Here is a 26,999-nt window from a genome sequence, read left to right as displayed (position 1 = left end):
TTAATTATCCTACATCCACCAGTCTCTCTGAAGTTATATCTCTCATTGTTAGTGGTAGAACGAAAAGAGACTCTCAAGTAAATTCATTTGTAACACTTCTTTGTTTATCACTAGTGTTTCTCTCTCATAGGATGAAAGGTCTAGATGTACTGTAGAAACCAAAGGTATTTTTAATTTACTTTATATTTTTTTTCTGAGGGAAATTCGTCGTAATCTTCACAACAGGAGTAAAAAGAAAAACTTCTATCTAGCTTACTAATAGGAGGGGGAAACCACAATTACAAAACAAAAACAACTTACCATAAAAGCAAAAAGGAATAATTCCAGAGAAACTACTTGGGATACTGCCTGACTTCACATAAACGTTATTGTTCTATTTTAAATGCAGGCATAGAATAACATTGGATTACAAGGAATTGTAACCATTCCACATGCGAGCTGGGATCAATTTCACCTTAAGTCTAAAGCTTCAGCAGTTTCTCAGGCTACCTATTTGCAGAGAAATGCAGACAAATTATCATTTGCAGAAGGCACTTTTTTCAGTTAGCTAAGAATGAGATGGATAAAATTAGAATAGAACTGTTCCCTGTCAACACAGGGCAACACAAATCCCCAAATATCAGGGGGCACCTTGATGGCCAGGAATGCCAGCAGAAATTACGATTTGTGGGGAGGCCCTCATGGCAGTTAATGGAAGAACACTCCCCCAATACCACATCTCCCCCTCTTGCCCCTGGATCTCGGTTTGCCCTACATAAGAAACCTAGATGCACCTCTCACCACAGAGAGATGGAAAAGTCATAGGCCCATTCAGTCGTGGACCTGCCCTCCCCAACCTACTAGGCCTGAACAGACTTTATGAAGTCCTAGTGGTATAGCCCGGATATGGAACAGGCTGCGGAGGGCAGCAAGGGTTCTGGGAAAACCAGAGCAGACAGGAAGGACAGGACAGTATAGGAGAGGGGAAGGAAGAGAAGAGGAGAGGACGAAAGGAGAGGGGAGGGAGTATGTAAGAAACTAAAAAATAACCTGTTATTCTGTCTCCTGGAAAATGCTCACTATTTCCTGGCCCAAAACATTCACTCTTTCATACACAAGAGACACACATCCCAGCGGTAGTCAAAGAATATTTAGGCTCCAAAATTAAAAATAATAATTTAGAGTTAGGAATATGAAAAGAGATGAGCAGCAGGGGAGGAACTATCTAACTGACTTTTCTCCAGTTGATCATCAGCAACAAAGAGCAGCACTGTTATACCGGTGAAATATAGGTTAATAAAAAACATGCATTATTTTAATTTTTGTGAGGCTTTTTGTTTGTTGAAGATGCTCTGGATATTTTCTTTCAATTTAATAGACTGATTTTGCTTATCTTTTGTACAAAATACGAAAATAAAGCCCTTAAAAATGAAGTTAAAAAAAAACCCTTCAACTTAAAATTGAAGTTAAAAAAAAAACTTTCAGGAACTTTTGCTAAAATTTAAAGATATGTGTGGAATCAATTTAATCTAACGTTAGTTTTCTATTCATCAGCTGTTAACGTTCACCATCAAAACAATTTGTATAGCTTTCAAGTCACCTAGTGTGAATGGAAAACCAAACAACTGCAAGTGAGTTTGTTCTCTTGGGACTTACAAGTGATCCGCACCTTCAAAGGTTCCTGTTCCTTGGGTTTTTAGTTATTTACTTCGTTACTCTGTTTGGAAATATGGTGATCGTGGTTGTGATAAGTACTGATTCCCACCTTCACTCCCTTATGCACTTCTTTCTCTTTCACTTAGCCATCATTGACATCTGTTATGCCACCACCATTGTTCCTAAGATGCTGGTGAATTTTCTAGTGAAGCAGAAAATCATTGATTTCAGTGGCTGTATTACCCAGATGTCCTTCATCCTTCTCTCAGCTGGTAGTGAAATTTTCATGCTCTCAGCAATGGCATACGACTGATGTGTTGCTATCTGCAAGCCGCTGCACTGACAACAGGCTATGAGCAAAGTCTTCTGTAGCCAGCTGGTAGGGGGGCACATGGGCAATGGGGATCTTACACTCCATTATAAACACAGTGCCTATGTTAAACATGCAGTTCTGCAAGTACACGGAAATCAAGCATTTTGGCTGTGAGCTTCCCCCTCCCTCAACTGCTGCTTGCAGTGGGACCTTCCTCAATAAACTGGTTCTTCTATCTTCTGCTGTGATCTTTGGGTCAAGCTCCTTCCTGCTCACACTCATCTCCTACATCTATATCATCTCTTCTGTCCTGAAGATACAGTCTGCAAAGGGGAGGCACAAAGCTTTCTCCACTTGCAGCTCCCATCTCATCATAGTGGCTTTGCTGTACACAACTGCTCTGTTCCAGTACACAAAACCCAGCTCAGCCTCATCCCTCATTCTAGATGATGTATTATCCTTCCAGTGCAGCATTTTAACCCCCATGTTAAATCGAATTATCTACAGTACAGCCTGAGGAGAAAAAGTTGTGAAAACAGCTTTGGGCAGAATGTTAGGGAAAATTCAGGTTTCACAGTTATTATAGCCACCTCTAAGATACGTATTTCAAACAAATGCAATTTAAAATATGAAGCTATAGAAAAGAAACATGTCCTATAGGCACTGGTTCTGCAATTCAGAAAGTAAATTTTGTGCAATTCTGAAGCTTGTTTTTTCACTTCATGCTCTTATTCCCCTGTCCTTACTTCATTACGACTGTTTTGCTATTGGGATCTTTCTGGAGGAAAGCCAGATGAAACCTGTGCTTAGATTAGCAGGAGCTGCTAATTAGGTTTGTTCTAGGTTTCACACACTGAATCCTCCTGCAGATCTCCATATCCTGGAGACTTTTTATTTTCATGTGGCTTTATCCTATACATTGTTCTGTACAATGTTGTCACTTAACATTACAAGATGAAATCAGAAATGTGGAGGGTTGCTAGTGATGCAGAAAAAAAGTGTTTTATGTGTATTATGCAGAACGCTGGTGAATTCTGCAGGGAAGCAGGTACAAAGTATAATGCTCCCTCAAATAATGGTGCAGTGTCCATGTATCCAGTCTGTTTTAAGTGGCCAGCCATGAACAATGTGAATGTGAGCCACGGTGTAACAAATTCTCTAGGGACCAGGAATCATATCTTGGAGTCAATTACATAAACAAAATGTTCCATGAAACAAAGTGATGCTTTGTCTCAGTGCGGTATTTCCTCCTCCTAAGCAGCATTTTGGAGTACCTTTGTATTCCAGCCACCCAGCTGAAGAGAGGGAGACAGAACTCTGGACTTTGCATAGGATCACATACACAGAGTAAGGGGCTTGCCCTGTTTGCTGTGTTCTTAGACATTTCTTCTAGGATGCAATAAACCTAGTTAAAGATGTTTTTAATTTAATGAAAATTAATTTAAGATTAATTTAAGAGATCTGGAACAGGTTGCTTGAAGAGGTTTTGAAATCTTCTCTGGAAATATTGAAAACTACAAAACAAGGCTCTGACCAGTCTGAACTATGGAATTGATCCTGCTTTGAATCAGAGGCTGTTTAGGGGTTTGACTACATGGGCTCTACAAGTCCTTTCCCAACCTACCTGATTTTATGGTTCTATGATCCTGTGGGACAACACTTTCAGAGTGTTTCTCCTGTTCCTGAACAGTATCTACTGTTCTTTATTAGTTATGAATAATGCTTGCCTGTGGACATATTTTGACAGTTTTGGGAATAAAACACCTTGTCTTAGTTTAGTGTATGACTCTCATGCACATTTTGACTGGAGTGTTTGTTGTTTGATGAGAAGTATATTTTTACTGTGTCAAGGTAACAATAGTTACATCCCTAGCTTTATTGTGTATTGTTCCTGTATTGAAAACATTTAAAACAAATCAGAAGTTTTCTTGTTTCTCTCTTTTCCTTTTCTTCCATCTCAGAAATATCTTCAAAAAGAAGTGAAAAACCATGTGACTCATTGAATACAATTTATTTGACCAAAATGTGTAAGCTCCCTTTACTGTTAGTTAGGAACAAATCATAGTAGATAAGGGCATAATCTGCCTTATTCTAAAAGGGAGGATAAGATCCATTTCAGTGAAAATTGATTGCAACAGGAATAAGTAAAATTCAAGCCTGAAATTTCTTTCTACTCTTCCAGGATGACAGAAAACCAGAGGTGAACAAGTTCATCTTTCACATCTTGACTAGTCTTCACTGACAGCTACATGTCTCCTTCACAGTCTTCCTGCCACTATACCTTTCCAGTCTGCCGGGCAATGCAGTGGTCATGGTTGTCAGGATATACAAACCCCAGCTTTGCATGCCTGGGTACAGTTCTGCCGATGAGGGGGAAGGATGGAAGGAAAGTAGACAAATTATCCAAGCTAACAACTGGCTGTGCCACTGGTGTTGGCAACAGGGTTTTGGTTGTCAGGATATACAAACCCCAGCTTCGCATGCCTGGGTACTTTTTCCTCTGTAGCTTTTCCTACCAGGATATATTCTGCTCTACAGTTACTGTGTCTGAGATGCTTTGTGGCTTCCTCCCAAAGTATCAGAAATTCTTTCATACTGTCTGCCTGGTTCAACTCGACCTCTTTCACTTCCTAGGAAGTACTGCAACCAGTATATGTCCCTTTGTACTTTTTTGCTCTGTATCTTAGTAAGCAGCCCATATGGCTTTCCACAGCTGGCAGCTAGCCACTTGGGCCACTGGCTTCCTGTATGTCCTGAAGCTCACAGTAATGACCTTTTGGCTGCAGCCACATGCATGACTTTTACAATATCAAAGCCTCATTGAGACTACCTTGAAACAGGAACTAGATCAGTCTGAACCTCCTCAGTAGCACCACTGCTTCCTTCCAGCTCCACACTTACTCCTACACATACATACAGTGTCATAACATTTGCTCTGACCCTTCCTCTCCCATTCATACCCTCAAGAACAATGAGATAAAATCTGCCACGAAGAAACTCATTGGCAGGAAAATGTGCTTTCAAAGGACTTGAATTAAAAAGTAATCTCCTTTCCCACTGCACAGAGAAACTAATGCCAACTATTGCCATTCCCAAGGGAATGGGAACCTTGCCCAATAGTTCCTGGAGCAGTGGGATCTGTGACTACAGTGTAGATGTCTGAATATGAGTTAGTCATATTTCTTCTCATGTCGTTTCAGTCTCAAATCTCTGAAGTATACTGAGGATTGCATCAGAGCATACCAGCCACTGTACCCAAGATATGGTCTAGTTTAATTTCCAGACAGCAAGGCACCTCCTACATTGGCTGCTTGGTCCATCTCCAAGGTTCTTCTACTTCCTGGGTAGCACAGAGGCCATACAGTTAGCTGCCATGGCCCATAATCAATACCTGGCCATTTGCAGCCCTTTGCATTTTATGCTGGTTAAGAGCTCATCGATCTACTTACTACTGGAAGGGGCTATTTGCTTCTTTGGCATTGTTCATGCCCTGATACACTCACTCATGACCTCACGGCTGTATTTCTGTGGCACCACTCCTTCTGTGACATCAAACCCCTGCTGAGTCTGTCCTGCGGCAGCACCCACCTTAGTTTAAAGTATCCTTAACCTTGCCTCTGGGAACTCTGCGTCGGTGAGCATCGTAATGACATTCCTTTACTTGTACGTCATCTCCTTCGTTCTTATGAAAGTCTGATTGAACAGAAGCAGGAGCAAAGCCTTCACAACTTGCAACTTCCCCATTGCTGTGGTGTCCTTTGTCTCCATGCTAGCCCATGATAACCACATGCCTGGCTCCTCTGTAATGTCTCCTGAGAAAGACGGGATTCCCACCTTCGTATACAGTATGGTCACTCTTGTTATAAACACTGTGAACACTGAGAAATGAGGAACTGAAATGCACCCTGAAAAAAAGAATTAGTAGAAGATTTCTCCATTTAAGATGATGAAGGAAATCGTCTCTCAAACACCCAATTATGATTCAATTATTTAAATTCTTCTAGACTGATTTCATTGTTTTGCGTGCCTAGCGTCCCCTCTCACCCGCCTTATTTTCTGCCCTGAATGCTCAAATGTGACAGTTCTTTGTGTCTTGCTAGAGTGCTTGGATTTAGTTCAGCTTTCAGTTTCCTGTGGGATGACTGCACCAACCTCTGCATGTATTTAAAGCCAAGTTACTGGTTTATATGCAGAAAAATAATACCATTTTTACAATCCTTAATGCTTTAATTCTAAAGTAGGGTTCAGGAACGGTAGAAGGACACTATTAACCCCAGTTAAACAAGTAAATCTACACAGCTGAAGCATATGCAGAGCATTTAGCTAACATTTAAACACTATGGAAGTGTGTGAATTTTCCAGTGGATGTGAGCAGGAACAGGCTTGCTAGAAATTTTAATTGTGCTTCTCCAAGTCAAGCCCCAAATCTGTACATATCTGGAGGAGGTTAGCATAACGTGAAGAGAAGTGAAAGCAGAAGGGGCAGTGCGGGAGTGCCTGGGAGGCAACATAATGGAGGAAGCTCTTGCATTTTCCCTGTGAAAACTTGGAGCTCGTTTCAGAAGCCTGTTCACAAATGCAAATAGCGGGAGAAACAGGAAGAAAGAGCAGTCTGTGCACAGCTGCAGAGTTATGATCTCATTGGGATTACAGATGAGTGATAGGAGACCTTGTATGACTCAGTGCTGCAATGGAAGCATGCTAGCTCTTCAGAAAACACAGACTTGGAAGACAAGAAGGACTGCACTCTGTGCAGAGGAGTATCTTGAGTGCAGAGAACATTGCCTTGGAATAGATGATGAGTCAATCAAGAGCCTACAGAAAAGGACAAACTAACCTGGTTGATCTTGTGGTACTTATGTTCAACAGATCACTTGATCAAGCAGAGGAAGTGGATGAAGGCTTCTTTGCAGAGTTGCAAGAAGACTCATAGCTGTAGGCCCTGACATACTCACCGGGGACTTTAATCACCCTGATTTATGCTGGAAGAGCAAGAGGGCTGGACACAAGCAATGCAGGAGATTTTTGGAGCTTGTTGAAGATAATTTCTTGATGTGGCTGACTGATGAGCTGACTGGAGAATATGCTCTGCTAGATCCTTCTCACAAACAAGGAAGAGCTTGTTGGGAACGTGAAGGTAAATTATGGTTTTTTTCATGCAGTGACCATGGTAGATTCCCAAATCTTGAGAGAACTGAATAAGAGAAGCAGTAGAATCATAATCCTGGACTTCAAGAGATTTCTGCTTGTTCGGGGATATGCTTGGCTGGGAGAGTGCTATCTTCTTGTAGACCGCTTTGAAGGGAAAATGGGCCCAGGACAGCTGGTTCACCTTCAAGAACAATGTTCTCAGAGCACAAGGAAGGTACATCTGAGATGCAGATAGTCAAGCAGGTATAGCAGGAGCCCAGCATGCTTGAACAGGGAAGTTTGGGCCTGTTCAGCAATGGGGAGGAGGACCTAGTGACAAGGGATGAGGAAAAGCCTGAGGTGTTCAAATGCCGTTTTTGCCTCTATTTTCACTGCTCAGATTTTCCACAGCTGTCTCTAGTCCCTGAGACGAGTAACAGAATTTGTGGAAATGAAGCAATATCCACAGTGGAGGAGAATATAGTTAGGGTGCACTCAAGCCAATTGTATGTGCACAAGTCCATAGGACCAGACGGGAAGCGTTGGAGGGTGTTGAGGGAGCTGGCCAATGTCATTGCAAGGTTGCCATCTCTGGAAGGTCGTGGCAACTGTCGGAGGTTCCCAATGACTTAAAAAGGGAAAACGTCACATCTATTTTAAAGAAGGAGAACCCTGGTAACCACAGGCCAGTCAGGATAACTTCAGTTCCTGGGAAGATTACGGAGCATATTCTTCTGGGAGGCATGTCTAAGACAGGAGTCATGCGAAGGACAGAAGAAAAGTGGAGACAGTCAGCATGGATCTGATAAAGGCAAACTGTGCCTGATAGACTTGATTGCCACCTATGATGAGACCACCATTTCTGTGGACAAGGGAACATTGATTATCAAAACTTCAGCAATGTCTTTGCCTTGTCTCTGATGGCATCCCTACAGCCAGATTGGTGAGATATGGAATGGATAACTGGATGATAACCTGAGTGAAACTGTTTGGATCTGCATGGAGAACATTTGAGGAAGATCTGGTGAGGACTCAGGGAATGGGCAGAGTATGTGATAGCAGCCCCAAAGTGTGCTTTCTACACACTGACGGAAATTTGTCAAGACCAGACATATTCTATTTTGTCAACAATGTCTAGCTGCTTTGCATCCGGTAGCTCCCCGCGGTTAGCACAGCTGGGATAAGGAAATAGTTCTAGTAGATATAAGGAGCCCTGAGGATACAACAGAGTGAATCCTGGCTGGTCATCAAACCCATGCACCCAGCAACCTCCCATCAGCGATCCCTTCACACGGTTCCCAGAGCTCCCTGAGCAACTTGGAGTGTAAATTCTTTATTAAATCTATCCTGTTTAACACCTCATGAAGCTTGAGCGTCTCTCTTTGTGCCAGTATCCAACCCTCCCCTTTCCCACCTTGTGGTCACAGGCTCATTAGGCTCAAAGAGTGGTAATTTGTGGTAGAAACTCCAACTAGTGTTAGAAAGGGTCCTGTATATCTTGGTGGACAATAGGTTGCCACTTGTGTGAGCACATCTGGAGTACTCTGCCTGATTTTGGGCTGCCTAGTACAAGAGAGACTTTGACATACGGGAGCAAGTCCAGCAGAAGCCCCCCCCCCCCAGATGATTGGGGTCTGACAAACGTGAGGAAGAGAGGCTGAGAAAACTTTGCTTCTTCATTCTGGAGAAGTGATGGCAAAAGATCTAGTTGCTCTCTTCATCTATCTAATAGGAGGGGACACAGAGAAGATGAAGCCAGACTTTTCTGAAATTGTACAGTGAAAGAACAAGAGGCAAAAACTTAGAATACAGGAAATTCTTGTAAGAACCCTGACAGCCTGCCCTCCCTGCCCCAGCCTCCTTCCCCACTGGCTGCCTGTGCCTGGCAGCAACTTAGCAAAAGTACACGTAAGGTCTGTCCCCTTCTCTCTGGTGACTTTAGCGCGCTCCCAGACACCTCTGCAGGGAGACCTCAGCAAGAGCTGACCACCCTCCACATGGGCGCTGCTTCAGCTGAGGCTCTAGCGCTTGGCCTCTACCTCAGCTACAGCACCCACTGCATGGCAGCCATTCCTGCACCCGGTTATAAGCCACACTGACCCAGCCCTGGACCCTGAGCAACAGACTGACTTCTTGACCTGATCTCGGACTTGCCTCATCACCACGGGCTTGTCTGGTGATTTGAACTCTCAGTTGAACCTGGATGCCATCTCTGGGCTTGCACTGCTCACTCATCCTGGTACAATAGGCCAGGGCCCTGGCTGGCTAGGCCCCTGCTCTACCAGCTGTGTTATTGCACTCAGCTCCTGGCTCCCCATCTGTTATGGAGCACCTGTCCCTCACTGCTCCCTGACAGTTCCAATATAAAGTGTGGTTTGGGTTTTTCTTTGTACCCTGAAGATGGTCTAACATGGAAATAAGAGTCAGGAGAGACTGTGGGATATCTGACCGTACATACAAGACTGAGCAGAGGCTTCTGTGGGAGCTACCACTGCTGCTGTCAGTGAGGGTCCCTCTGTAACACTGGCATTGTTAAAAAGAGTGTGTATGTGGTATTTTCCCAGCTGCTTAACTCCATGTGCAAATTAAAAAGAAAGATGGTTTGAGCCTTGTCCCAGCTGAAGTGACCAGTCTGTGCCTTGAAATAGATTTCCCTGTCGGAAAGGGGAAGAGCTGCTCAACCCCGTGAGCTATTCCACAGGTATTTGTATGGCCATTGTGGCAAACATAACTCTGTCTGGATCACCTCTCCTTTCAGCTAGAAAGCTTGGGAGCAAGAAGTGCTGTAGGAGCACTGGTAAATGGTAAGTTCTCATGTTTCAAACCAGCTGCAGGAGATTTTTTGCAGACTAAGCCACTTGCATCATTTGCTCTGTGAGTTCGGAGTTGATCAAACCACATCCACTTGTCTGAAGATGCGCACTCAGAAAGTGTGGAACAATACAAGGGGAGAGAGGAGGAAAAAAGAAGAATCAGAGACTGTAAATGCAGCAACTTATGAAACTACTGTCAGTCTGTTCCATTTACTGGCATAAATAAGTGCAATGTCTAACGAACATTAGCAACATTATTGTGTTCAGGGTAGTCCAGGTAAACTGGGGCTGCTGGCTAGATATTTCCTTTAGATAATTTCCTTCCTGCAGAGGAAATTATAACTTATCCTTTTACCCACTCTGAGATCTACCTTGTGGTAAGCTTGTATCACTTCTGCATCACCTTTGCTAAGGCAGGCTGAAAGAATACAGAATGGCAGAGTGCCCATACCCTCTATTACAACGGGTTTGGCTTTCAGGAACAAGGTGCTCTGAAAGACAGGAAATAAACTCTGCTGCTTCATCTGGCTCTTCACAACCAATGGGCAAGCTGCATCAATCTCCTAGCAAACATCAGCAAGTTGTACAGTCTGTTACGGCATGTGTTTCCCCTAAATGTCTGGCCTGTTGCTTATTTTGGCTCTACTGACAGCAGATCTGCCCTTCTCCAGCAACTCTGTCCAGAGCTCCAGGAAGACAGGAACACAGCTCCTCTCATCTTGCTCAGCGTGCTTTCAAAAGGACCAGTGGGAGAAGGACCAGCGTAACATTTTGCCTCTGGTCTCCTGTTGTTGGAGCAATGCTGTGGAAACCCTGCAAATCAAACATACATGTTGTTGTCATGATCTGAAATAACTTTCTGTTAAAAAAAAGCACTAGCTGTTCTGGTTGAAAGTGGTCCAGAAGAGGTCATTTCTCCTTTTTCTTTTACTGAAAGAGCATAAGCTTGAATAAATTCTTATGCCAATGTCATCTAGTATTAGCTGCCTTCTTATGCTAAATATCTACCTTCTTATGCGAGCTATCCTCAACTTTTGGGGGGTTTCCTCTGTGGGTTGCTGGCAGTGAGACATAACACTGCAAAGCCCAGCCGGTGCCCCATTGATTCAGAAAATTTACTTGCCTATTTACTTTACCTGTTTACTGCACCCTATTGTCAATTATTCTGTGCCCACATCCTCCACACACATGTTCTCGCAGAGGAGCCATCCAACCCATTTCCTACGCTCCCCTCCCGCCATTGGAGGCGAGGGTCACTGATGCTGGCAGCAGGGATGCTTTCCTTCAAGGAGCTCCAGAAGGAAAAGTATGGCCAGGCTGTTTGTGTCCTCGTGAGACGACCATCCCGATATTCTCTTCCGTTCTGAAGACTGTATTTAAGAGTGGTTTTGAGAGAGACTGCCACTGAATATCACAGAGCACCCTTTTGTTTTTTAGTTCCATGACACTTGCTTTTGCCTGAGACCTATGACCCTGTAAGTAGCCTTAAGGATGTTTCCAGAACAACTTTGTAAGTTTGAGTTATTTTGCTTTTCAAGTTCCTTTGAAGCTGACCACTTGCTGTAATTATTTTCATACTCATAGATTAGGATGAAGAGTTGCTAAGTTCCATCTCTGTGGGTTTCACCAACCATCCTTTGGCTGAGATGTCCTTGCCTGAGTCCTTCCACATGTCTAAAATTATCAATCCATAAAACAAAAGATTTTTTGTTCTTCTTGATGGTTAGAAGATTAACTAGGTTGTTCTGCCTTTGGGAAAGAAGTAGAATTCTAAGTTGAGGGAATGTTTCTTACTCTGATTCAGATATTAGGCCCTGCTGTGTTCAGATACATAATCTCTCCTCCCATTACAAAATTTTGCCAGTAATTACTTGCAGGCCTTTCTCCAGTTCTTAAGTTTCACAGGCTAGGTGTAGGTAATGCCTGGGCAGAAGATAGTGTTGGGGTGAGCAGTGCCACCAGTAATCTCGCATCACCAGGGTCTGTGTGCCGTAGGAATGCTCCCCGTACTTCCCCCCCACCCCCCCCCCGTCAAAACAGCAGGGATATTGTGAGATTTTCCTGCAGTGTCTGACCTAGGTTTCCATCCTTCATGTGTCACAATTAGCATTGTAACACGTTAGAGATCTTTGATTTTCCTGTCCAAGTGTACTTTCGTTGGAGAATGGGTACAAAAGATCTTGGAAGAGAAAAAAGGAAATGTTGCCCCCCACAAAAAGATATGAGCTACATACACAGAAATGTCTCCTTTTCAGAGAAGGTGAGGCAGAAGAGAGAGGTAAGAGATGGCCTGATCAGCCCTTGTGAGACCACTTCATCTCTGCCTCCTCGAGGTTGGAACTGAACAACAAGAACAGAGCTGTGAACGGATGTTCCAAGTCCAAGTCCATGTTCCAAGTCCTTGGAGAAACAGAACTGAATCCCAGGGATGGACAATTGACATTTCTGTGTTCTTGGGCCCCTGGGGGTCCACTGGCTGCTAGTATGTCTGGTCCTGTGCGCTCTGTGTTACTGATTCACAGCTGCATGTTTTCTGGCAACCCTGTATGAGGTGCAGGGTCTTGTGTGCACGGTGGCTGGCTTCTCTGTCATGGGGATCGGCGGTGGCCCCAGTATCTTGCTGTGCCCCTGGGGAGTACCCCCCAGGATGGGGGGAATGGGAGCCCTCTGAGGTCAATCCGTGACTCTGCTTCCGGGGTCCAGGCTACCATCATAGTGTCCCTCTGGGGTGGGGACCAGTCTGGACTGTGTTCCCTGCTTGGAGCATCCTGATGTGAGCCAGGGATGTTTGCAGTCTGCTGGTTTCTGTCACCTGAGCTTCATGCCTGTAGTTTCTGAAGCTCTCGAAGCTTCCCTGAGTCTTTGAGATTGCACTGACTCTTTCTAGAAAGTCATTGTCTCGCTCCTTTATGGCTTTCTGTTGAACCCCAACTTTCATGACGTCTTTTCATCCCGAACATCTCCACTTTGTGCCTGCCCAGAGCCTTACAGACAGCTGAGACACCATGCCACAAGACATTTGGTCTCTTGGGGTGATGGGTGTTCTGAGACACTTGTCCTTGGTCAGCTGTGGAGGTGGCAGCTACAAAGATGCTGTTCTCTTGCGAATGTAATCTCAGAATAATAGATTTATTGAGCCTACAATGTGGAGAGACATTCCCCTTTTCAACGCAGGGCCCGGTGGATGAGATTGCTCCAGGCCTTGCCCAATCCAGTTTTGAATATCTCCAAGGATGGAGAACCTAAAACTTCTCCACACCCTGGTGCCACAGTTTGGCCACCGTCATGGTGAAAAAGGGTTGTTCTTAACATCTGATTATAATTTCCCATGCTCCAAGGTGTCCTTGTTTCCTCTCATGCTGTTATCTTACATTTCCAAGAAGAGTCTGTCTCTGTCTTCTCTATGGCTTCCTTCTCCATCAGGTAGCTGTGCACAGTGGGAAGATCCCCCTGGGCCTTCTCTTCTCTAGACTGAATAAATCCAGCTCTCCCAGCCTCTCCTTATACGCCACATTCTCCAGCCCTCTACCACCTTGGTGGCCTGTGTGTCACTGCCTTTCTGGAACAGGGGAGCCAAAACAGGAGCTGGTGTCCTGACGTGGTCTCACTTGTGCCAAAAAGAGTGGCAGAATGTCTCTGGTGGTCCAGCTGTCTGTGCTCTTGTGAATACAGCTCAGCAGAGGGGAGGCATTTGCCGGTGGCTGTTGTAACTAAGGCCAGCAGACCTGATAATAACCCTCCAGTTCTTTTGTAAGAGTGAGGTGAGGACACCGCCTCAACCCCCAGCAGGGACAGATACGCAAACACAAGGCACACTATGGTCGATACTGAGCATTTATTACTTCTGCGTCTAAGTGGGGGTTCTCCAGAAGTTTCCCAATCGAGGCAATAAAGGCATAGGGTAATCCAAAGCACCGCTGAGCGTCGGTCCATGGTGAGGAACATCGGGGGAGGGGGAGCACTATAACAGGTTTTCATGTACTATACACATGCGCAGTACACGTACTTGTATCCACAGGGATAGAGAAAATCAGAATAATGGAGGGGCAAAATGGGCTAGCCCTTTACAAAGTCTATCCTTTCAAAAGATCCTTTAGCACAGAGGCAGCAAGACTGCCACCAACGACTGTAACGCACACACAAGTACGGAGTCCCAGGACAACTGGCCTACAAGTAGAGGCAAGAGTGCATCTGCGCACAGTTCGTTGTAGCACTAGCCCCCAAAACCATATTCTTTCCCTCTACGCAAAGCAGTAGGACATACATTTCACAGGAACCTGAGATTCAGAAGCTTCACCACGTATGTGTCCAACACCAGGATTTAGGCACAGGAGAACGCTTAATGCAAAGTGACTGTGGCCACAATTGTGGGGTTCATATTGGCCTTCCTAAGAAATCTTCGGAGGAGCCTTGACAAAACGCAAAGCACAGGAACTTTACTTCATGCCTCTTGCTTCTCCTCAAAGCTTGCAGTTCCAGAACTGCTGTAGAGCTCTGCAACGTGGAGGAATATGACAACACCACGTTGCTGCGGAGAATTCCAGCTGAGGCAATCCCAGTGCTGCCACCTGCTGCTCTTGCAAATTCATCCAGAGGCTAACAGCATAGCCGCAAATGACTTTCCCCCCCTTCTCTGCCAGAGCACCTCCTCCCAGGTTGAATTGAGTTCCCCAATTTTTACAGCATTTCCTGATTGTTTATGCCTTGGACACTCAGGATTTCCTGTACTAGTCAAGAACTGTGCCAACAGTTTTAGAGCTGATGAGTCGGTAGGGCATGAAAGGAAGCTAGCAGGAGTCACAGGCTCTTAGGTGTCCAGGCAGCGAGGGGGAAATAGGCAGTGACACAGGATCACAGACTTCTCCCTCTCTCCGTGAGCAGCTGGGAAACACGTCTGCCCTTCAGCCATCATTATCCACCATGCTGCATCCCAGACAGCTTGACTACAGCCAGGATCACCTGGGAGGCACTGGGATTCAGGCCACAGATGTCCCAGAAATAGAATTGGTTGGGCACATCTGAATGCATCAAAGGAGAGGAAGAGGGGAAACCTGGGAACATTTTCTTCCCCTTAGCTTTCACTCACATTTTAAATGTCATCTCCTGTTTTAACTGCTCTTAAGAAATCAAGGTTGTCTCTTCAGTAGTCAAATCTGGCAGAATTCCATGACCTGGAAGGAGGCAACTCCCTTGATTTACACTGCCTGTGGCTCCACCCCTTGAAAACAAGCTTCACACTTTCTGAGCATAGCTGATGAAAGAAGAAGAAATATGTATTTGGGACTTGTACTTGAACTCCGCACTTACGATATCAGAACTAATATTGCTTTCGGCTCCCCTGATACCCGTTCTCTAACTATGGTGACCTTGGTTCCCTTTAGTCTATCTCTGCTTATTACATTGCATTTGTTCAGGTGTCATGATGATATCTGAAAGGGCACAGGTGACAGTTTCCCCTCTGGTATTATTTCTGTCTTTCACTGTCTGTATGATTTGACCTGAAATTTGTATATTCCAAGTGACAGCTGGGGACAAAAGAAGCTGAGTGCAAGAAAGAGGTTTTCTCCCTTGCTTGGTCTTCTTCCTGGCATGGGTCTGCTTCAGGCTGGGCTGCCGCTTGCCAAATGTTGTCATCTGGCTTAAGAGGCAGTGAACAGGCACAGCAGTTTGTGCAGCAGCAGTGAACAGACGCAGCAGTTTGCAGAGCTGTTCGTGCAGGAGGACTGCAGGAAGGTGCAAGGGGACATCTTTGTTTCCAGCCTTAGTAGTGCCAGTTCCCACAAACATGGTTATAACATGACGCAAAGCACTTTTGCCTGTGGCTGTTGGAGCTGCTGCATCAGCTCCGTCAGAAGCTAAGACCCAGACAGACCCTCCGACAGCAGATGCATCTCTACAGGTCTCAGGCTGCAGGAAGTGCTTGAGGCCTCGTCAGAAGGCCTGAACTGATAGTCACCCCTCCCGCAGGAGGTGTGCTATTGTTGATGAATTGTGTCGTCAGCTCAAGGAGTTGCGGGACAAAGTCAGCAGACTGTGCAGCATCCGTGAAAGTGAGCAGGAAAGAGACAGGGCATTCTTGCAGACCGTACAGCTTCAGGAGTCCCAGTTCCTTGCAGCAGGGGAGCTGCTGGAGGGCTTTGTGCAAAGTGAAATAGTACATCACAGCAGTGTAGAAGAGGGCTGGAAACTAGTTGCTTCTCATAGAAAGAGAAAGGCCGCTAGTCCTCCTGTAGACTTGGACTTACAATTGAACAATCTGCTTAGTGCCCTCCAGGATGAGGAAGACCTGGACTTGACCTCAACAGAAGCAACTGGGCTGACACACAGTGTCTTGTGGGAACGCTTGGAAGAAGTGATGAGAAAGTCACTTCACAAGAAAGTCCTACAGATATAAATACTCTGTACTGAGGAATTGGGATCAATTTGTATCTTCTCAGACTTCAAGAAAGCCCCATTTGCCTCTGAGGAATTTTTCATCACTTCCCTTGCCACTGTTGGTCTTTATTAAAGATGCTCGAGTCCCATGTGGAAATGGAGCTTGTACGTCAGTATTATCCTGATGTGGTGCTTGCTTCTAAAACAAAAGGAAAAGTCTTGCTTGATCAAAGCCTCTCAACTTGTCTTCCTTCCTATATTATACTAAAAATAGTGCCCTCCAGGTTGAGGAGGACCTGGACCTGACTTCTAGGGAAGCAACAGGGCCAACAGACACTGTGCCTTACAGGAACACCCAGAAGAAGCAACGAGTGGTTGTTGTGGGGGACTCCATGCTGCAGGGGACGGAAGCAGCTATCTGCTGACCTGATCTCTTGTCTAGAGAGGTTTGCTGCCTGCCGGGGACTCGGATGAGATGTCACTGAAAGGTTGCCAAGGCTTGTCCACACGTCAGACTACCAGCCGCTGCTGCTGTTTCATGTGGGTGCTAATGATACCAAGGGCAAATTGGAAACAATCAGACAGGATTTCAGATCTCTGGGGATGGTGGTCAAGGGTCTGGGAGTCCAGGCAATCTTCTCCTCAGTTCTGCCGATGAGGGGGAAGGATGGAAGGAAAGCAGACAAATTATCCAAGCTAACAAGTGGCTGTGCCACTGGTGTTGGCAACAGGGTTTTGGTTTCTATGATCATGGGACACTGTTTGAAGATCAACAGCTGATGAGGAGAGGTGGGATCCACCTCACTAAGCAGGGCACACGTGTCCCTGCAAACAGGTTGGCCAGCCTGGTGAAAAGGGCTTTAAACTAGGTAGGATGGGGGAAGGGGAGAGTTATAGAGAGAGGGTAGTCAATAAAACACGGCTCAAGTTGGGAGGCCTCCAGCGGGCGCATGCAGCTGGGGATGTGCATATGAGACATGGCTATGGGGGGGACCCCTTACACCCCTCCTGGGAAACCTGCATGCACGAATACCTCTCTGAAAGGCCTGTACACCAATGCACGCAGCATGGGGAATAAACAGGAGGAACTGGAGATCTGTGTGCAGTCACAGGCCATGATCTCATTGCAGTCACAGAGACATGGGGGGATAGCTCTCATGACCGGAATGCTGTCATGGATGGCTACGTGCTTTTTAGGAAAGACAGGCCAGGAAGGTGAGGTGGTGGAGTTGCTCTTTATGTGAGAGAGCAGCTGGATTGCATTGAGCTCTGCCTAGGGGTGGAGGAGGAGCCAGTCGAGAGCTTACGGGTGAGGATCAAAGGGCACGCTAGCATGGGTGACACTGTTGTGGGTGTCTACTACAGGCCACCTGATCAGGAAGAGGAAGTCGATGAGGCCTTCTACAGGCAGCTGGAAGTAGCCTTAGGATCGCAGGCCCTGGTTCTCATGGGAGACTTCAACCACCCTGATATCTGCTGGAAAGACAACACAGCTAGGCACAAACAGTCCAGGAGGCTCCTGCAGTGCACTGATGATAACTTCTTGACACAGATAGTGGAGGAGCCTACGAGGAAGGGTGTCCTGCTGGGCCTTATCCTAACCAACAAAGAAGAACTGGTTAGAGATGTGAAGGCCGGGGGGCAGTGACCATGAGATGGTGGAGTTCAGGATCCTGCGTGGAAGAAGCCAGGCAATAAGCAGGACTGCAACCCTGGACTTCAGGAGAGCAGACTTTGGCCTCTTCAGGGACTTACCTGGAGAAATCCCAGGATTAAGGCCCAAGCAGGAAGGGAGGTCCAGGAGAGCTGGCTAGTATTAAAGCATCACCTCCTCCAAGCTCAAGAGCAGTACATCCCAGGTAGAAAGAAGTCTAGCAAAGGGGGCAGGAGACCTGTATGGATGAGCAAAGAACCACTGGGCAAACTCCAAGAGAAGAGGAAAGTACACAGAATGTGGAAGAAGGGACAGGCTGCTTGGAAGGATTAGAAGAATGTTGTCATAAGAATCTCCTTCTCTGGAGATATTCAAAGCCCGCCTGGATGCAACCCTGTCTAACATGCTCTAGGTGACCCTGCTTGAGCAGGGGGATTGGACTAGATGATCTCCAGAGGTCCCTTCCAACCTAACCCATTCTGTGATTCTATGATTCTGTATGCAAAGATGCAAGGCCTGTTTGGAATTAAATCTGTCAAGGGGTGTCAAGGACAACAAGAAGGGCTTCTTTAAATACATCAGCAGCAAGAGGAAGACTGTGGAAAATGTGGGCCCACTACTGAACAGGGTGGGGGCCCAGGCGATGAAGGATGCGGAGAAGGCAGAGTTACTGAATGCCTTCTTTGTTTCAGTCTTCACTGCTAAGGGCAACCGTCAAGAATCCCTGAGCCTGGAGACAAGGGAGAAAGTCTGGAGAAAGGAAGACTTTCCTTTGGTTGAGGAGGATCGGGTTAGAGATCTTCTAAGCAAACTTGACGTCCACAAATGGATGGGCCCTGGTGGAATGCACCCACGAGTACTGAAGGAGCTGGCAGCTGTTGTTGCCAGGCCGCTCTCCATCATCTTTGAAAGGTCGTGGAGAACTGGAGAGGTGCCTGAGGACTGGAAGAAAGCCAGTGTCACTCCTTTCTCCAAAAAGGGAAAGGAGGAGGACCTAGGAAACTACTGGCCAGTCAGCCTCACCTCCCTCCCTGGATAGGTGATGGAACAGCTCATTCTGGATGTCATCTCCAAACATACAGAGGAGAATGGGGTGACCCAGAGTAGTCAGCATGGATTCACCAAGGGGAAATCCTGCTCAACCAACATGATAGCCTTCTATGATTGCACGACTGGCTGGGTAGATGAGGGGAGAGCAGTGGGACAGAGTGCCTCCAGCCAGTGTCCCTCCAGTCTTCAGAAAGGGCAAGAAGGAGGACACAGGCATCTATAGGCCGGTCAACCTCACCTCCATCCCTGGAAAGGTCATGGGACAGCTCATTCGAGATGTCATCTCCAGGCCTAAGGAGGAAAAGAAGGGGATCAGGAGCAGCCAGCACGGATTCACCAAGGGGAACTCCTGCTTAACCGACCTGATAGCCTTCTATGATTGCACGACTGGCTGGGTAGATGAGGGGAGAGCAGTGGACGTTGTGCACCTTGACTTCAGCAAGACTTTCGACGCTGTCTCTCACAACATCCTCCTAGGCAAGCTCAGGACGTGTGGGTTAGACGAGTGGACTGTGAGGTGGATTGAGAACCGGCTGAAAGGTAGAGCTCAGGGGGTTGTCATCAGTGGTGCGGAGTGCAGTTGGAGGCCTGTGTCTAGTGGAGTCCCCCAGGGCTCAGTACTGGCTCCCATCCTGTTCCACTTATTCATCAATGACCTGCAGGAAGGGCCAGAGTGCCTTCTCAGCATGTTTGCTGATGATAACAAGCTGGGAGGAGTGGCTGATGCACCTGAGGGCTGTGCTGCCATTCAGGGAGACCTGGACAGGCTGGAGAGCTGGGCGGAGAGGAACCTCCTGACGTGCAACCAGGGCAAGTGCAGAGTCCTGCACCGAGGGAAAAATAACCACATGTACCAGTGCACCAGTACAAGCTGGGGGCTGACCTGCTGGAAAGCAGCCCTGCAGAGAAGGACCTGGGAGTTGTGGTGGATGACGTGTTGACCATGAGCCGGCAATGTGCCCTTGTGGCCAAGAAGGCCGATGATCTCCTAGGGTGCATTAGGAAGAGTGTTGCTGGCAGGTGGAGGGAGGTGATCCTGCCCCTCTACTCAGCCCTGGCGAGGCTTCATCTTGAGTACTGTGTCCAGTTCTGGGCTCCTTAGTACGAGAGAGACATTGAGCTACTGGAGAGAGTCCAGCATAGGGCTACGAGGGTGATCAGAGGGCTGGAGCATCTGCCCTGTGAAGAACGGCCACAAGAGCTGGGCCTGTTTAGCCTGGGGAAGAGAAGACTGAGGGGGGATCTTATCAATGTCTACAAATACCTGAAGAGAGGGTGTCAAGGGGGCAGGGACAAACTCTTTTCAGTAGTGCCTTGTGAGAGGACAAGAGGCAATAGGCAAAAACTGAATCACGGGAAGTTCCGCCTGAATGTGAAGAGGAATTTCTTCACTGTGAGAGTGACAGAGCCCTGGGACAGGTTGCCCAGAGAGATTGTGGAGTCTCCTTCTCTGGAGATATTCAAATCCTGCCTGGATGCAATGCTGTCTAATATGCTGTAGGTGACCCTACTTGAGCAGGGTGGTTGGACTAAATGCTCTCCAGAGATCCCTTCCAACCTTACTGATTCTGCAATTCTGTGATTTATTCATTTAATTTTTTATTTGTTTGTTTTTGGTAGTTTTTTCACCATATATCATATTTGGTTATCTCTGGTGGTTATCATTTTCACTGTATCGGGTAATAATCCAAGATTTGTGACTGATTTACTTTGTATGTGGTTCAAAATTCATCCTGGCTTACTTAGTTTAGTTTTGTGCATGTAGTTCAGTTGTGTATTCATTATCAAATGAATTTAGAATTGCAGTTCCTGTACCTACTGCACACTCTGCAACCATGCTGCTAAATTTTGAGTGCATATATACATATATATACATACACATATATATGTGCCTTTGCACAAGTATTCCCTAGTAGAGAGATTTTAGTGAAGAAAAGTAAGTAAAGACTTAATATCCTGTAGAGGTTTTGGTACCATATGGGGACAGACCTTGTGGATTTGCCTTAAATTCCCTGATGGTACCTATGTAAACATTTCTCAAGGAAGGACGGAAAACTCTCTGCTCCTTCCCCAGGGTAGATTATCTCCATGACTATGGCGTAATAAAAGCCTAACCAGCCACAGTTCTCCCTTCCTGAGCGTCTGAGGGAGAGCTGTCACAGCCCTCTCCTTTATTCCTTCCTTCCTTCAAACTTCCCTCCAGGGGACATGGCAGTGCTGTTCCCTGCTGCCAGCACTTGTAGCCCAATGTCCCTTTCTGGGAACATGACAGAGGGCAGGGAACTCACAGTGCTGGGGGTGAGCCCCAACTTAGGGAGCCCTCTTGGGGCTCTCCTGCCCATGACCTCCCTAGGGAGGGTATGGACCTGAAACACAGCTCCCTTGGGACAGGGCAGGGACCTGTCACATGGCCTTCGCAGGGCAGGGCCCCAACACACAGCTTCCCCAGGGCAGGGCAGGAACCCTGACACAGCACTCCTGGAGACCGCAAACTAGCGTACTGCTCACCAGGGACAGGCACTCAGCACATGGCTCTGTGTGTGGTGCATAGATGCAGTATGTGGCTCTTCTGAGGTGAGGACTCCAGGGCTTTGCCAGGGCACGGACCCAGGCAGCTCCTGCAGGGCAGAGCAGGGCAGGGACTCCCAGCACATGGCTCCCCCATCTCCTAGGTCCCCTGTGGGGCTGAGCCTCCCATCTCACCCAATAGTCCCTCCTTCCATGATAAGAGATGAAAAATTATAATTTGTAACAAAAACCAAACCAAGTTCCCCTCTGCCCCATCCGAGCAAGTTGGGGGAAGGACTTAATTGTCCAAGTTAACGCCCTCCCCCCAGCACAAGAGGAGAAATTACAGGAATTTTGTTCCCCAAGAATGGATCCATGTGTCAAATTCCCTTAGGATGAAGTCGGGTTTCTGGGCTCCCCCAGGGGACCCTAGTGGCCCACTCTGTGGGATGCGAGGTGATCACTGGGTCTGGGAGTCTTTCAAGGGGTCCGGAGCCATTGCCAGGTGGCCCTGGGGGAAAGAAAGAAGATTCAAGAAAGAGGAGCAGGAGGAAGAAGACCCCCATCTCACCATCCATGGGAGGGAGGGGGGAAGGATACTCTGGATTCTCCTGGCAGCCAGAAGGAAACTAAGGGGTCTGAAGGCAACTGGTTGGGTCCCCAAATGGGCTTGAGGGGCAACTGAAGGATCTATGGGCAACTGGGAAGTCCCGGAGAGTAGTACGGTGTCCAGGAGTTGTTGGGACAACTGGGTAAACTGGGGGCAATTGGAAGGTCGCAAAGAGTGTCAAAGGGACAGTGAGGGGGTTCTGCGGGCAGTAAGGAAAGGTGGTGGGTCCCAGAGAGCTATTGAGTGGTTCAAGGGGGAGGAGAGGTGATCTATGATCGTTCTGAGTGCAAGTGAGGGAGTCTCAATATGAGCTTGGGGAGCATCGGGATCCCAGGGGTGTTGGGAGGTCCCAAGTGTCTATGGCATCCCTGGGCCCCTGGGTCCCCTTGGGATTTTGTAGGGAATCCTGAAGGGCTGGAGGTCCAGAGAGGTTAAGGAAATCCAGGTCCACCCCCCAAGGTGGTTCTGTGGAGGCCCCCAGATGCCTGGGTCCCAGGGGCTCAGTGTTCCTGAGGATTTGGGGGTCCCAGGTTAGGGAGACTCACACCAGTAGCAGAATGAACCCCATCGAGCTGAGTGCCAGCCCCAGCCCAAGCAGCATTCTAGGGTGTGAGGGTGTCCTGCCGTCAGGCCAGCGCAGCACAGCCCTGAACTGGGCCTGGAGTCCCCGTTCTGCCTCCATGGTGCCTCCTGACACTGCAAGGGCCCAGGTGCCTGGGCAGGGCGGCATAGCCTGTCCCCCCCCCCCCCCCCAGGGACCCAGGTGTCCTGGGGCTCCTGCTCCACTCCACAAACCACACTATTTCCATAAGGACCCAGGTGTCCCTCTTCCACCCATATACCGCACAGGCACTGGGGAGTCCTTGCTCCATTGTACCTCCTCACCATGGACTCAAGTGACCTGGCAACCTGCTCGTACACCCCCACATACATTCCTCCATCTCCACTCTAAGGGCTTCGCTCCACACTCCACCCCCTCCCCCCACACACACTGTCCCTAGCAGACCCAGGAGCTTGGGCGCACCATTGAGGAAGAAGTACTTGCGGGCCAGGGTCTTAGCGTGGGCTCCCAGGCTGCAGGCGATGGTTCCCAGAGGGGGGTCCTGGAGGACAAGGGTGGGGGGTCCTTCCATGCCCCCCTGCAGCTCTTCAAATAGTGTCAGGTCCTGTGTGCGCAGCTGGGGCACGGGAGGACACATCAGCATAGCCTGGCCCAGGCATGTGATTGCATAGTCATGTCCTTTGCTCACATATGTACCTGCACAAATGTGCCCTACACACGCTCCTTGTGCCCCCTGCACATAAATGTGCATGCACAGTCATGTCCTACATGTGTGCACACAAGTCAGATCTGTGCAAACACGAGTGACCTGCCTCCTGCTTGCATGCACCCTTCACGTGGGTGCGCACTTGCTAAAGGCCTGTGCGTGCTCACACTTGCACTACTTATAGCATAAGTTCTCATGTCAACTACACAAACAAGTACACAAACATATGAAGGCCTTGCTGCACAGTCCTCTAATGCATACTCAGACACTCTTTGCATGTGCATATGCAACTCACATCCTTGGCGAACATCCAGGTGATGGGCAGGTCTAGGGGGGTAGCAAAGGGCACGACACAGTGCAGCATGACAGCTTCACCCTCACGAGTCCACACATCCTGTACTAGGGGCATAAGCAGATGAGTGCTCACACATGCTTGTGCACTCACAGGCGGTTGTGTATATGCACATGTGTATGCCCAGCTTTGAGATGGCACTTGTCCCAACCTTGCCTGGATGCCTGAGTCACCTGTGGCCTCCTTACCCGGGCAGTCCAAGGGGAACTGACAGTCCACAAGACGGCAGGTTGCGCACTGGAAGACGCGGGCAGCCAGCTGGTACCCTGAGAGGGAGAGGTTTGGCAGTCCTGGGAACACAAGGGGCATACTATAGGACAGGGGAACAGATGATGGAGGGATGGGTGCTCACCACAGGGTGGGACACAGGCTGGAGCTGGTGTGGGAGGAGAGAATCAACATTAGTTTGAGGAGTCACTGAGGTTTCACATTTCTGTGATGCACTGCCAGGGCCCAATCCTTGTCCATCCTGGGGATGGAGGGCATGGGGGTCTCTGGAGTGAGAAGCTCCAGGGTGAGGGTCCCAGGTGGGCATCCCTACTGGTGCTGTACCTTCCTCCAGCTGTCTCAGCTTCACCCAGATTCCATTAACAGCCTTCTGCAGAGATACCTCGAAGGGTTCTGAGAGGGTCCAAGGTACAAAAGTGAAACCAGGCTCCCCCACGAATTCTCACACATCTCTCTGATCCTATAGACCCCCCACACAAATCACCTGGACCTTGTGCACCCACTCTGGAGTGCCATCTATCCCCAAATACCGCATTCAAAGCCACCAGACTCCATAAAACTCCACAGGCACAACCCCCAGGAGCTTCCAAATACTCCTTTTCAGCCCCCAAATCCCCAATGGACTCCCCAGACATCCATTCAAGGCCTCCATGTCCCATTCCCCATGTTTGTCCTATGTCCCATGTCCCATGCCTCCCACCCCCATGCGTGTCACCCATCATGCTCCATGTCCCCTGCTTACCCATGCCCCCCTGAACCTCCAGCAAGCGTAGGGCATCAATTACAATTTCCTGAAGAGCCTCACGATGCCCTGACCCTGGGACCAGCACAAAGGCACTTGGACTAGTATATTGGCAGGCTTAGCACATTTCAGTAAGGGCTGGGGGATTCTTGATGTCCCGATCAGGGTTTAGAGGTCATGGAGAGGGTTGAGGATCCCCAGGGGTCCCTGAGCTCCTAGTCAGGATGTGTGTGGGTCCCAGTAGGCCCTCAGAGTCCCCGGGCAGGAGGGTTGGAGGGTCCTCAAAGTCTCAGTCAGATTTGGGGTCCCTGGGGATCCCTGGGGTCAAGGTCAGTGTTGGAGAAGAGGTCCTAGGCAAGATAAAAGGATCCCTGCTCAGGTCCCTGCAGGTGTAAGTTAGGACAAGGGGATCTGGGCGTGGTAGTGCCCAGATTAGGTAGGCCAATGGTAGGACCAGGTCCTTGAGGTCCTGGTCTGAGTGGGGCAGCTGAGATCCCCATTCTGGAGAGAGGGCCCTAGGTGCCCAGTTATAGGTAGTGTCAGGAGATGCCTGGTCAGGGTGGGAGTCCCTGGCTGTGTAGGGTCCCTGGTTGGGGTGGGAGTCCCTAGAGGGCTAGGGAGTGCTGTTCAGAGTAAGAGTCCCATTCAAGGTCATGGGTACGCAGTTGGGGTGGGGGTCCTGGGCAGGATGGTGGTCCATGGGCATGGCAGGGCTTGCCATCAGGATGGGGGTCCCTAGGTCTCACTACGCACCCACAATAACAGAAGCAAGGGGTGCAGCAGCCTGGACGAGGGCTTCAAGGCAGCGCTGGTGTTGGGGAGCTCCAGGGGGGGCACCAGTTACATCACGGCAGAGTTGGGCCCGCTGCAGGGGAGGACCAAAGCAGAGCAGGCAGGGGAGCACCCCAGGGATCCAGGGGGCCAAGACTACCCACCGCCACCACCCAGGCTCCTCCACCCGGATACCTAGGTCCCTGGGGATCCAGAGGACCAGTGCCAGCATAAGAGGCACCCTTTGCCACCCCATGGCCCCTTTCCACAGCACCTGGACACCCGCATCACAGGGACCACTAGGGTTCCAAGGCGGGGCTTGCTTGGATCCCTGAGAAACAATGGCATTCTGAGGCAATGCTGAGATGCCTGGGTCCACTGTGGCAGGGGGATCAGGGGCACCTGGATACCTCAGTATCCTGGGGTGAGGGGTGTTGCTTCTTCCACCCCAACATATAATCTACACCTGCATTTCCTCTCTTCAGAAACTGACACGGGCCTACCAGCAGATTTGCAGCCCAAAAGTGATTCAGGTCAAACAGTCCACTCACCAGTAAGTGCTTGAAAACAAGTTTTGTTGGGCCCCCACACAGGCCCTGACCTGCTTACTGCAGCTCCACAACTGCATCTGTGCTTCCTCTCTCTTCCCAAGCTGACATTTTACCTTCTGCCAGATTAAAAGCACAAATGTACTTCCGACAACAACACTCAGCCAACAATGTAGGCTTGCAGAAAAGTTATCTTGGACCTCCACACTGAAAAGCAAAGTTGACTTAGGTCCTTACCCTGGCCCTGGCATACCTAGTCCAGCCCTACTAATGGAACTCTGCACTTCTCTCATCCCAAATAGACATCATGCCTGCTGGCAGGTTAGCAACACAAATGCAATACTGGCACTCACCAACAAACATCTTGCAGTCAGGTTCATGGCAGCCCCCACCCTGGCCTTGCTGTGCTATCCCAGTCCCTCAGCAACTGCTCCTCTTTGCTTTCTCTCACTCCTCAAATTGACATTGTGCATAGGTCAAGATTCATCTCACTCAGGAATGCTCACCCACTGACAAAGGTGTTGCAGCCAAATTCCCTTCCATCCCTGCCACGGCAATGGCATGCCCGTTCTGGACCTATTGCAACTGCACCACTGCACTTCTGCTCTCTTCACACACTGACTCCTTGCCTTCTGGTAGTGAGGAAGCCCAAATTCATTGCTGGAAAACTGGCTCATATGCCAACAAGTGCTCTCTGGCAAGTTCTTCTGGGTGCCTAACCTGGCTGTGGCACACCTACTCCAGTCCCAGGAGAGCTCCACCTCATCCTTTCCTCTCTCTTCCCCAAATAAATACTTGGCCTACAGGGAGATTCTCAGACCAAACGTGATACTGGCATATATACTTGACTATCTACAAAGGCCTCACAGCCAAGTTTTCTTGAGTTCCTACCCTGGCCGTGGCAGGACTATTCCAACCCCAAAGCATCAGAACCTCAAGGCTTCCTCTCTCTTCCTAGACTGACATAAAGCCTTCTAGCAATTTGCCTGCCCAAATGCGATT

The 26,999-nt window shown here is 48.3% G+C and overlaps 1 protein-coding gene across 1 annotated transcript; it reads right to left on the bottom strand.

Moving 5' to 3' along the window:
* Positions 1-21,938: 21,938 nt before the first annotated feature.
* On the bottom strand, positions 21,939-25,705 carry LOC134154321 (sperm acrosome membrane-associated protein 6-like). The gene is made up of 9 exons (XM_062601074.1): positions 25,432-25,705; positions 24,679-24,753; positions 24,261-24,329; positions 24,061-24,084; positions 23,897-23,974; positions 23,652-23,755; positions 23,113-23,266; positions 22,636-22,784; positions 21,939-21,989 (listed from the first exon to the last, which is right to left on the bottom strand). The coding sequence occupies exons 1-9, from the start codon at positions 25,703-25,705 to the stop codon at positions 21,939-21,941; spliced, it is 978 nt and encodes a 325-aa protein (XP_062457058.1).
* Between the last annotated feature and the right edge of the window lie 1,294 nt (positions 25,706-26,999).

Source organism: Rhea pennata, unplaced genomic scaffold (assembly GCF_028389875.1).
Source record: "Rhea pennata isolate bPtePen1 unplaced genomic scaffold, bPtePen1.pri scaffold_23_2, whole genome shotgun sequence".
NCBI classification, from domain to species: Eukaryota; Metazoa; Chordata; class Aves; order Rheiformes; family Rheidae; genus Rhea; species Rhea pennata.
The sequence above is the reverse complement of the archived record's forward strand: the minus strand, read 5'-3'. Positions and strand labels throughout refer to the sequence as shown.

What these genes read in the sequence shown, in the direction of transcription:
- LOC134154321 (XM_062601074.1), bottom strand. Translation starts at nt 25,705, where the DNA reads ATGGGGTGGCAAAGGGTGCCTCTTATGCTGGCACTGGTCCTCTGGATC. An exon ending in CAAGTACTTCTTCCTCAATG is followed by an intron (nt 22,785 to 23,112) that starts GTGCGCCCAAGC and finishes GGGCCCTTGCAG; the next exon opens with TGTCAGGAGGCACCATGGAG. An exon ending in TGGGGTTCATTCTGCTACTG is followed by an intron (nt 21,990 to 22,635) that starts GTGTGAGTCTCC and finishes TCTTTCCCCCAG; the next exon opens with GGCCACCTGGCAATGGCTCC.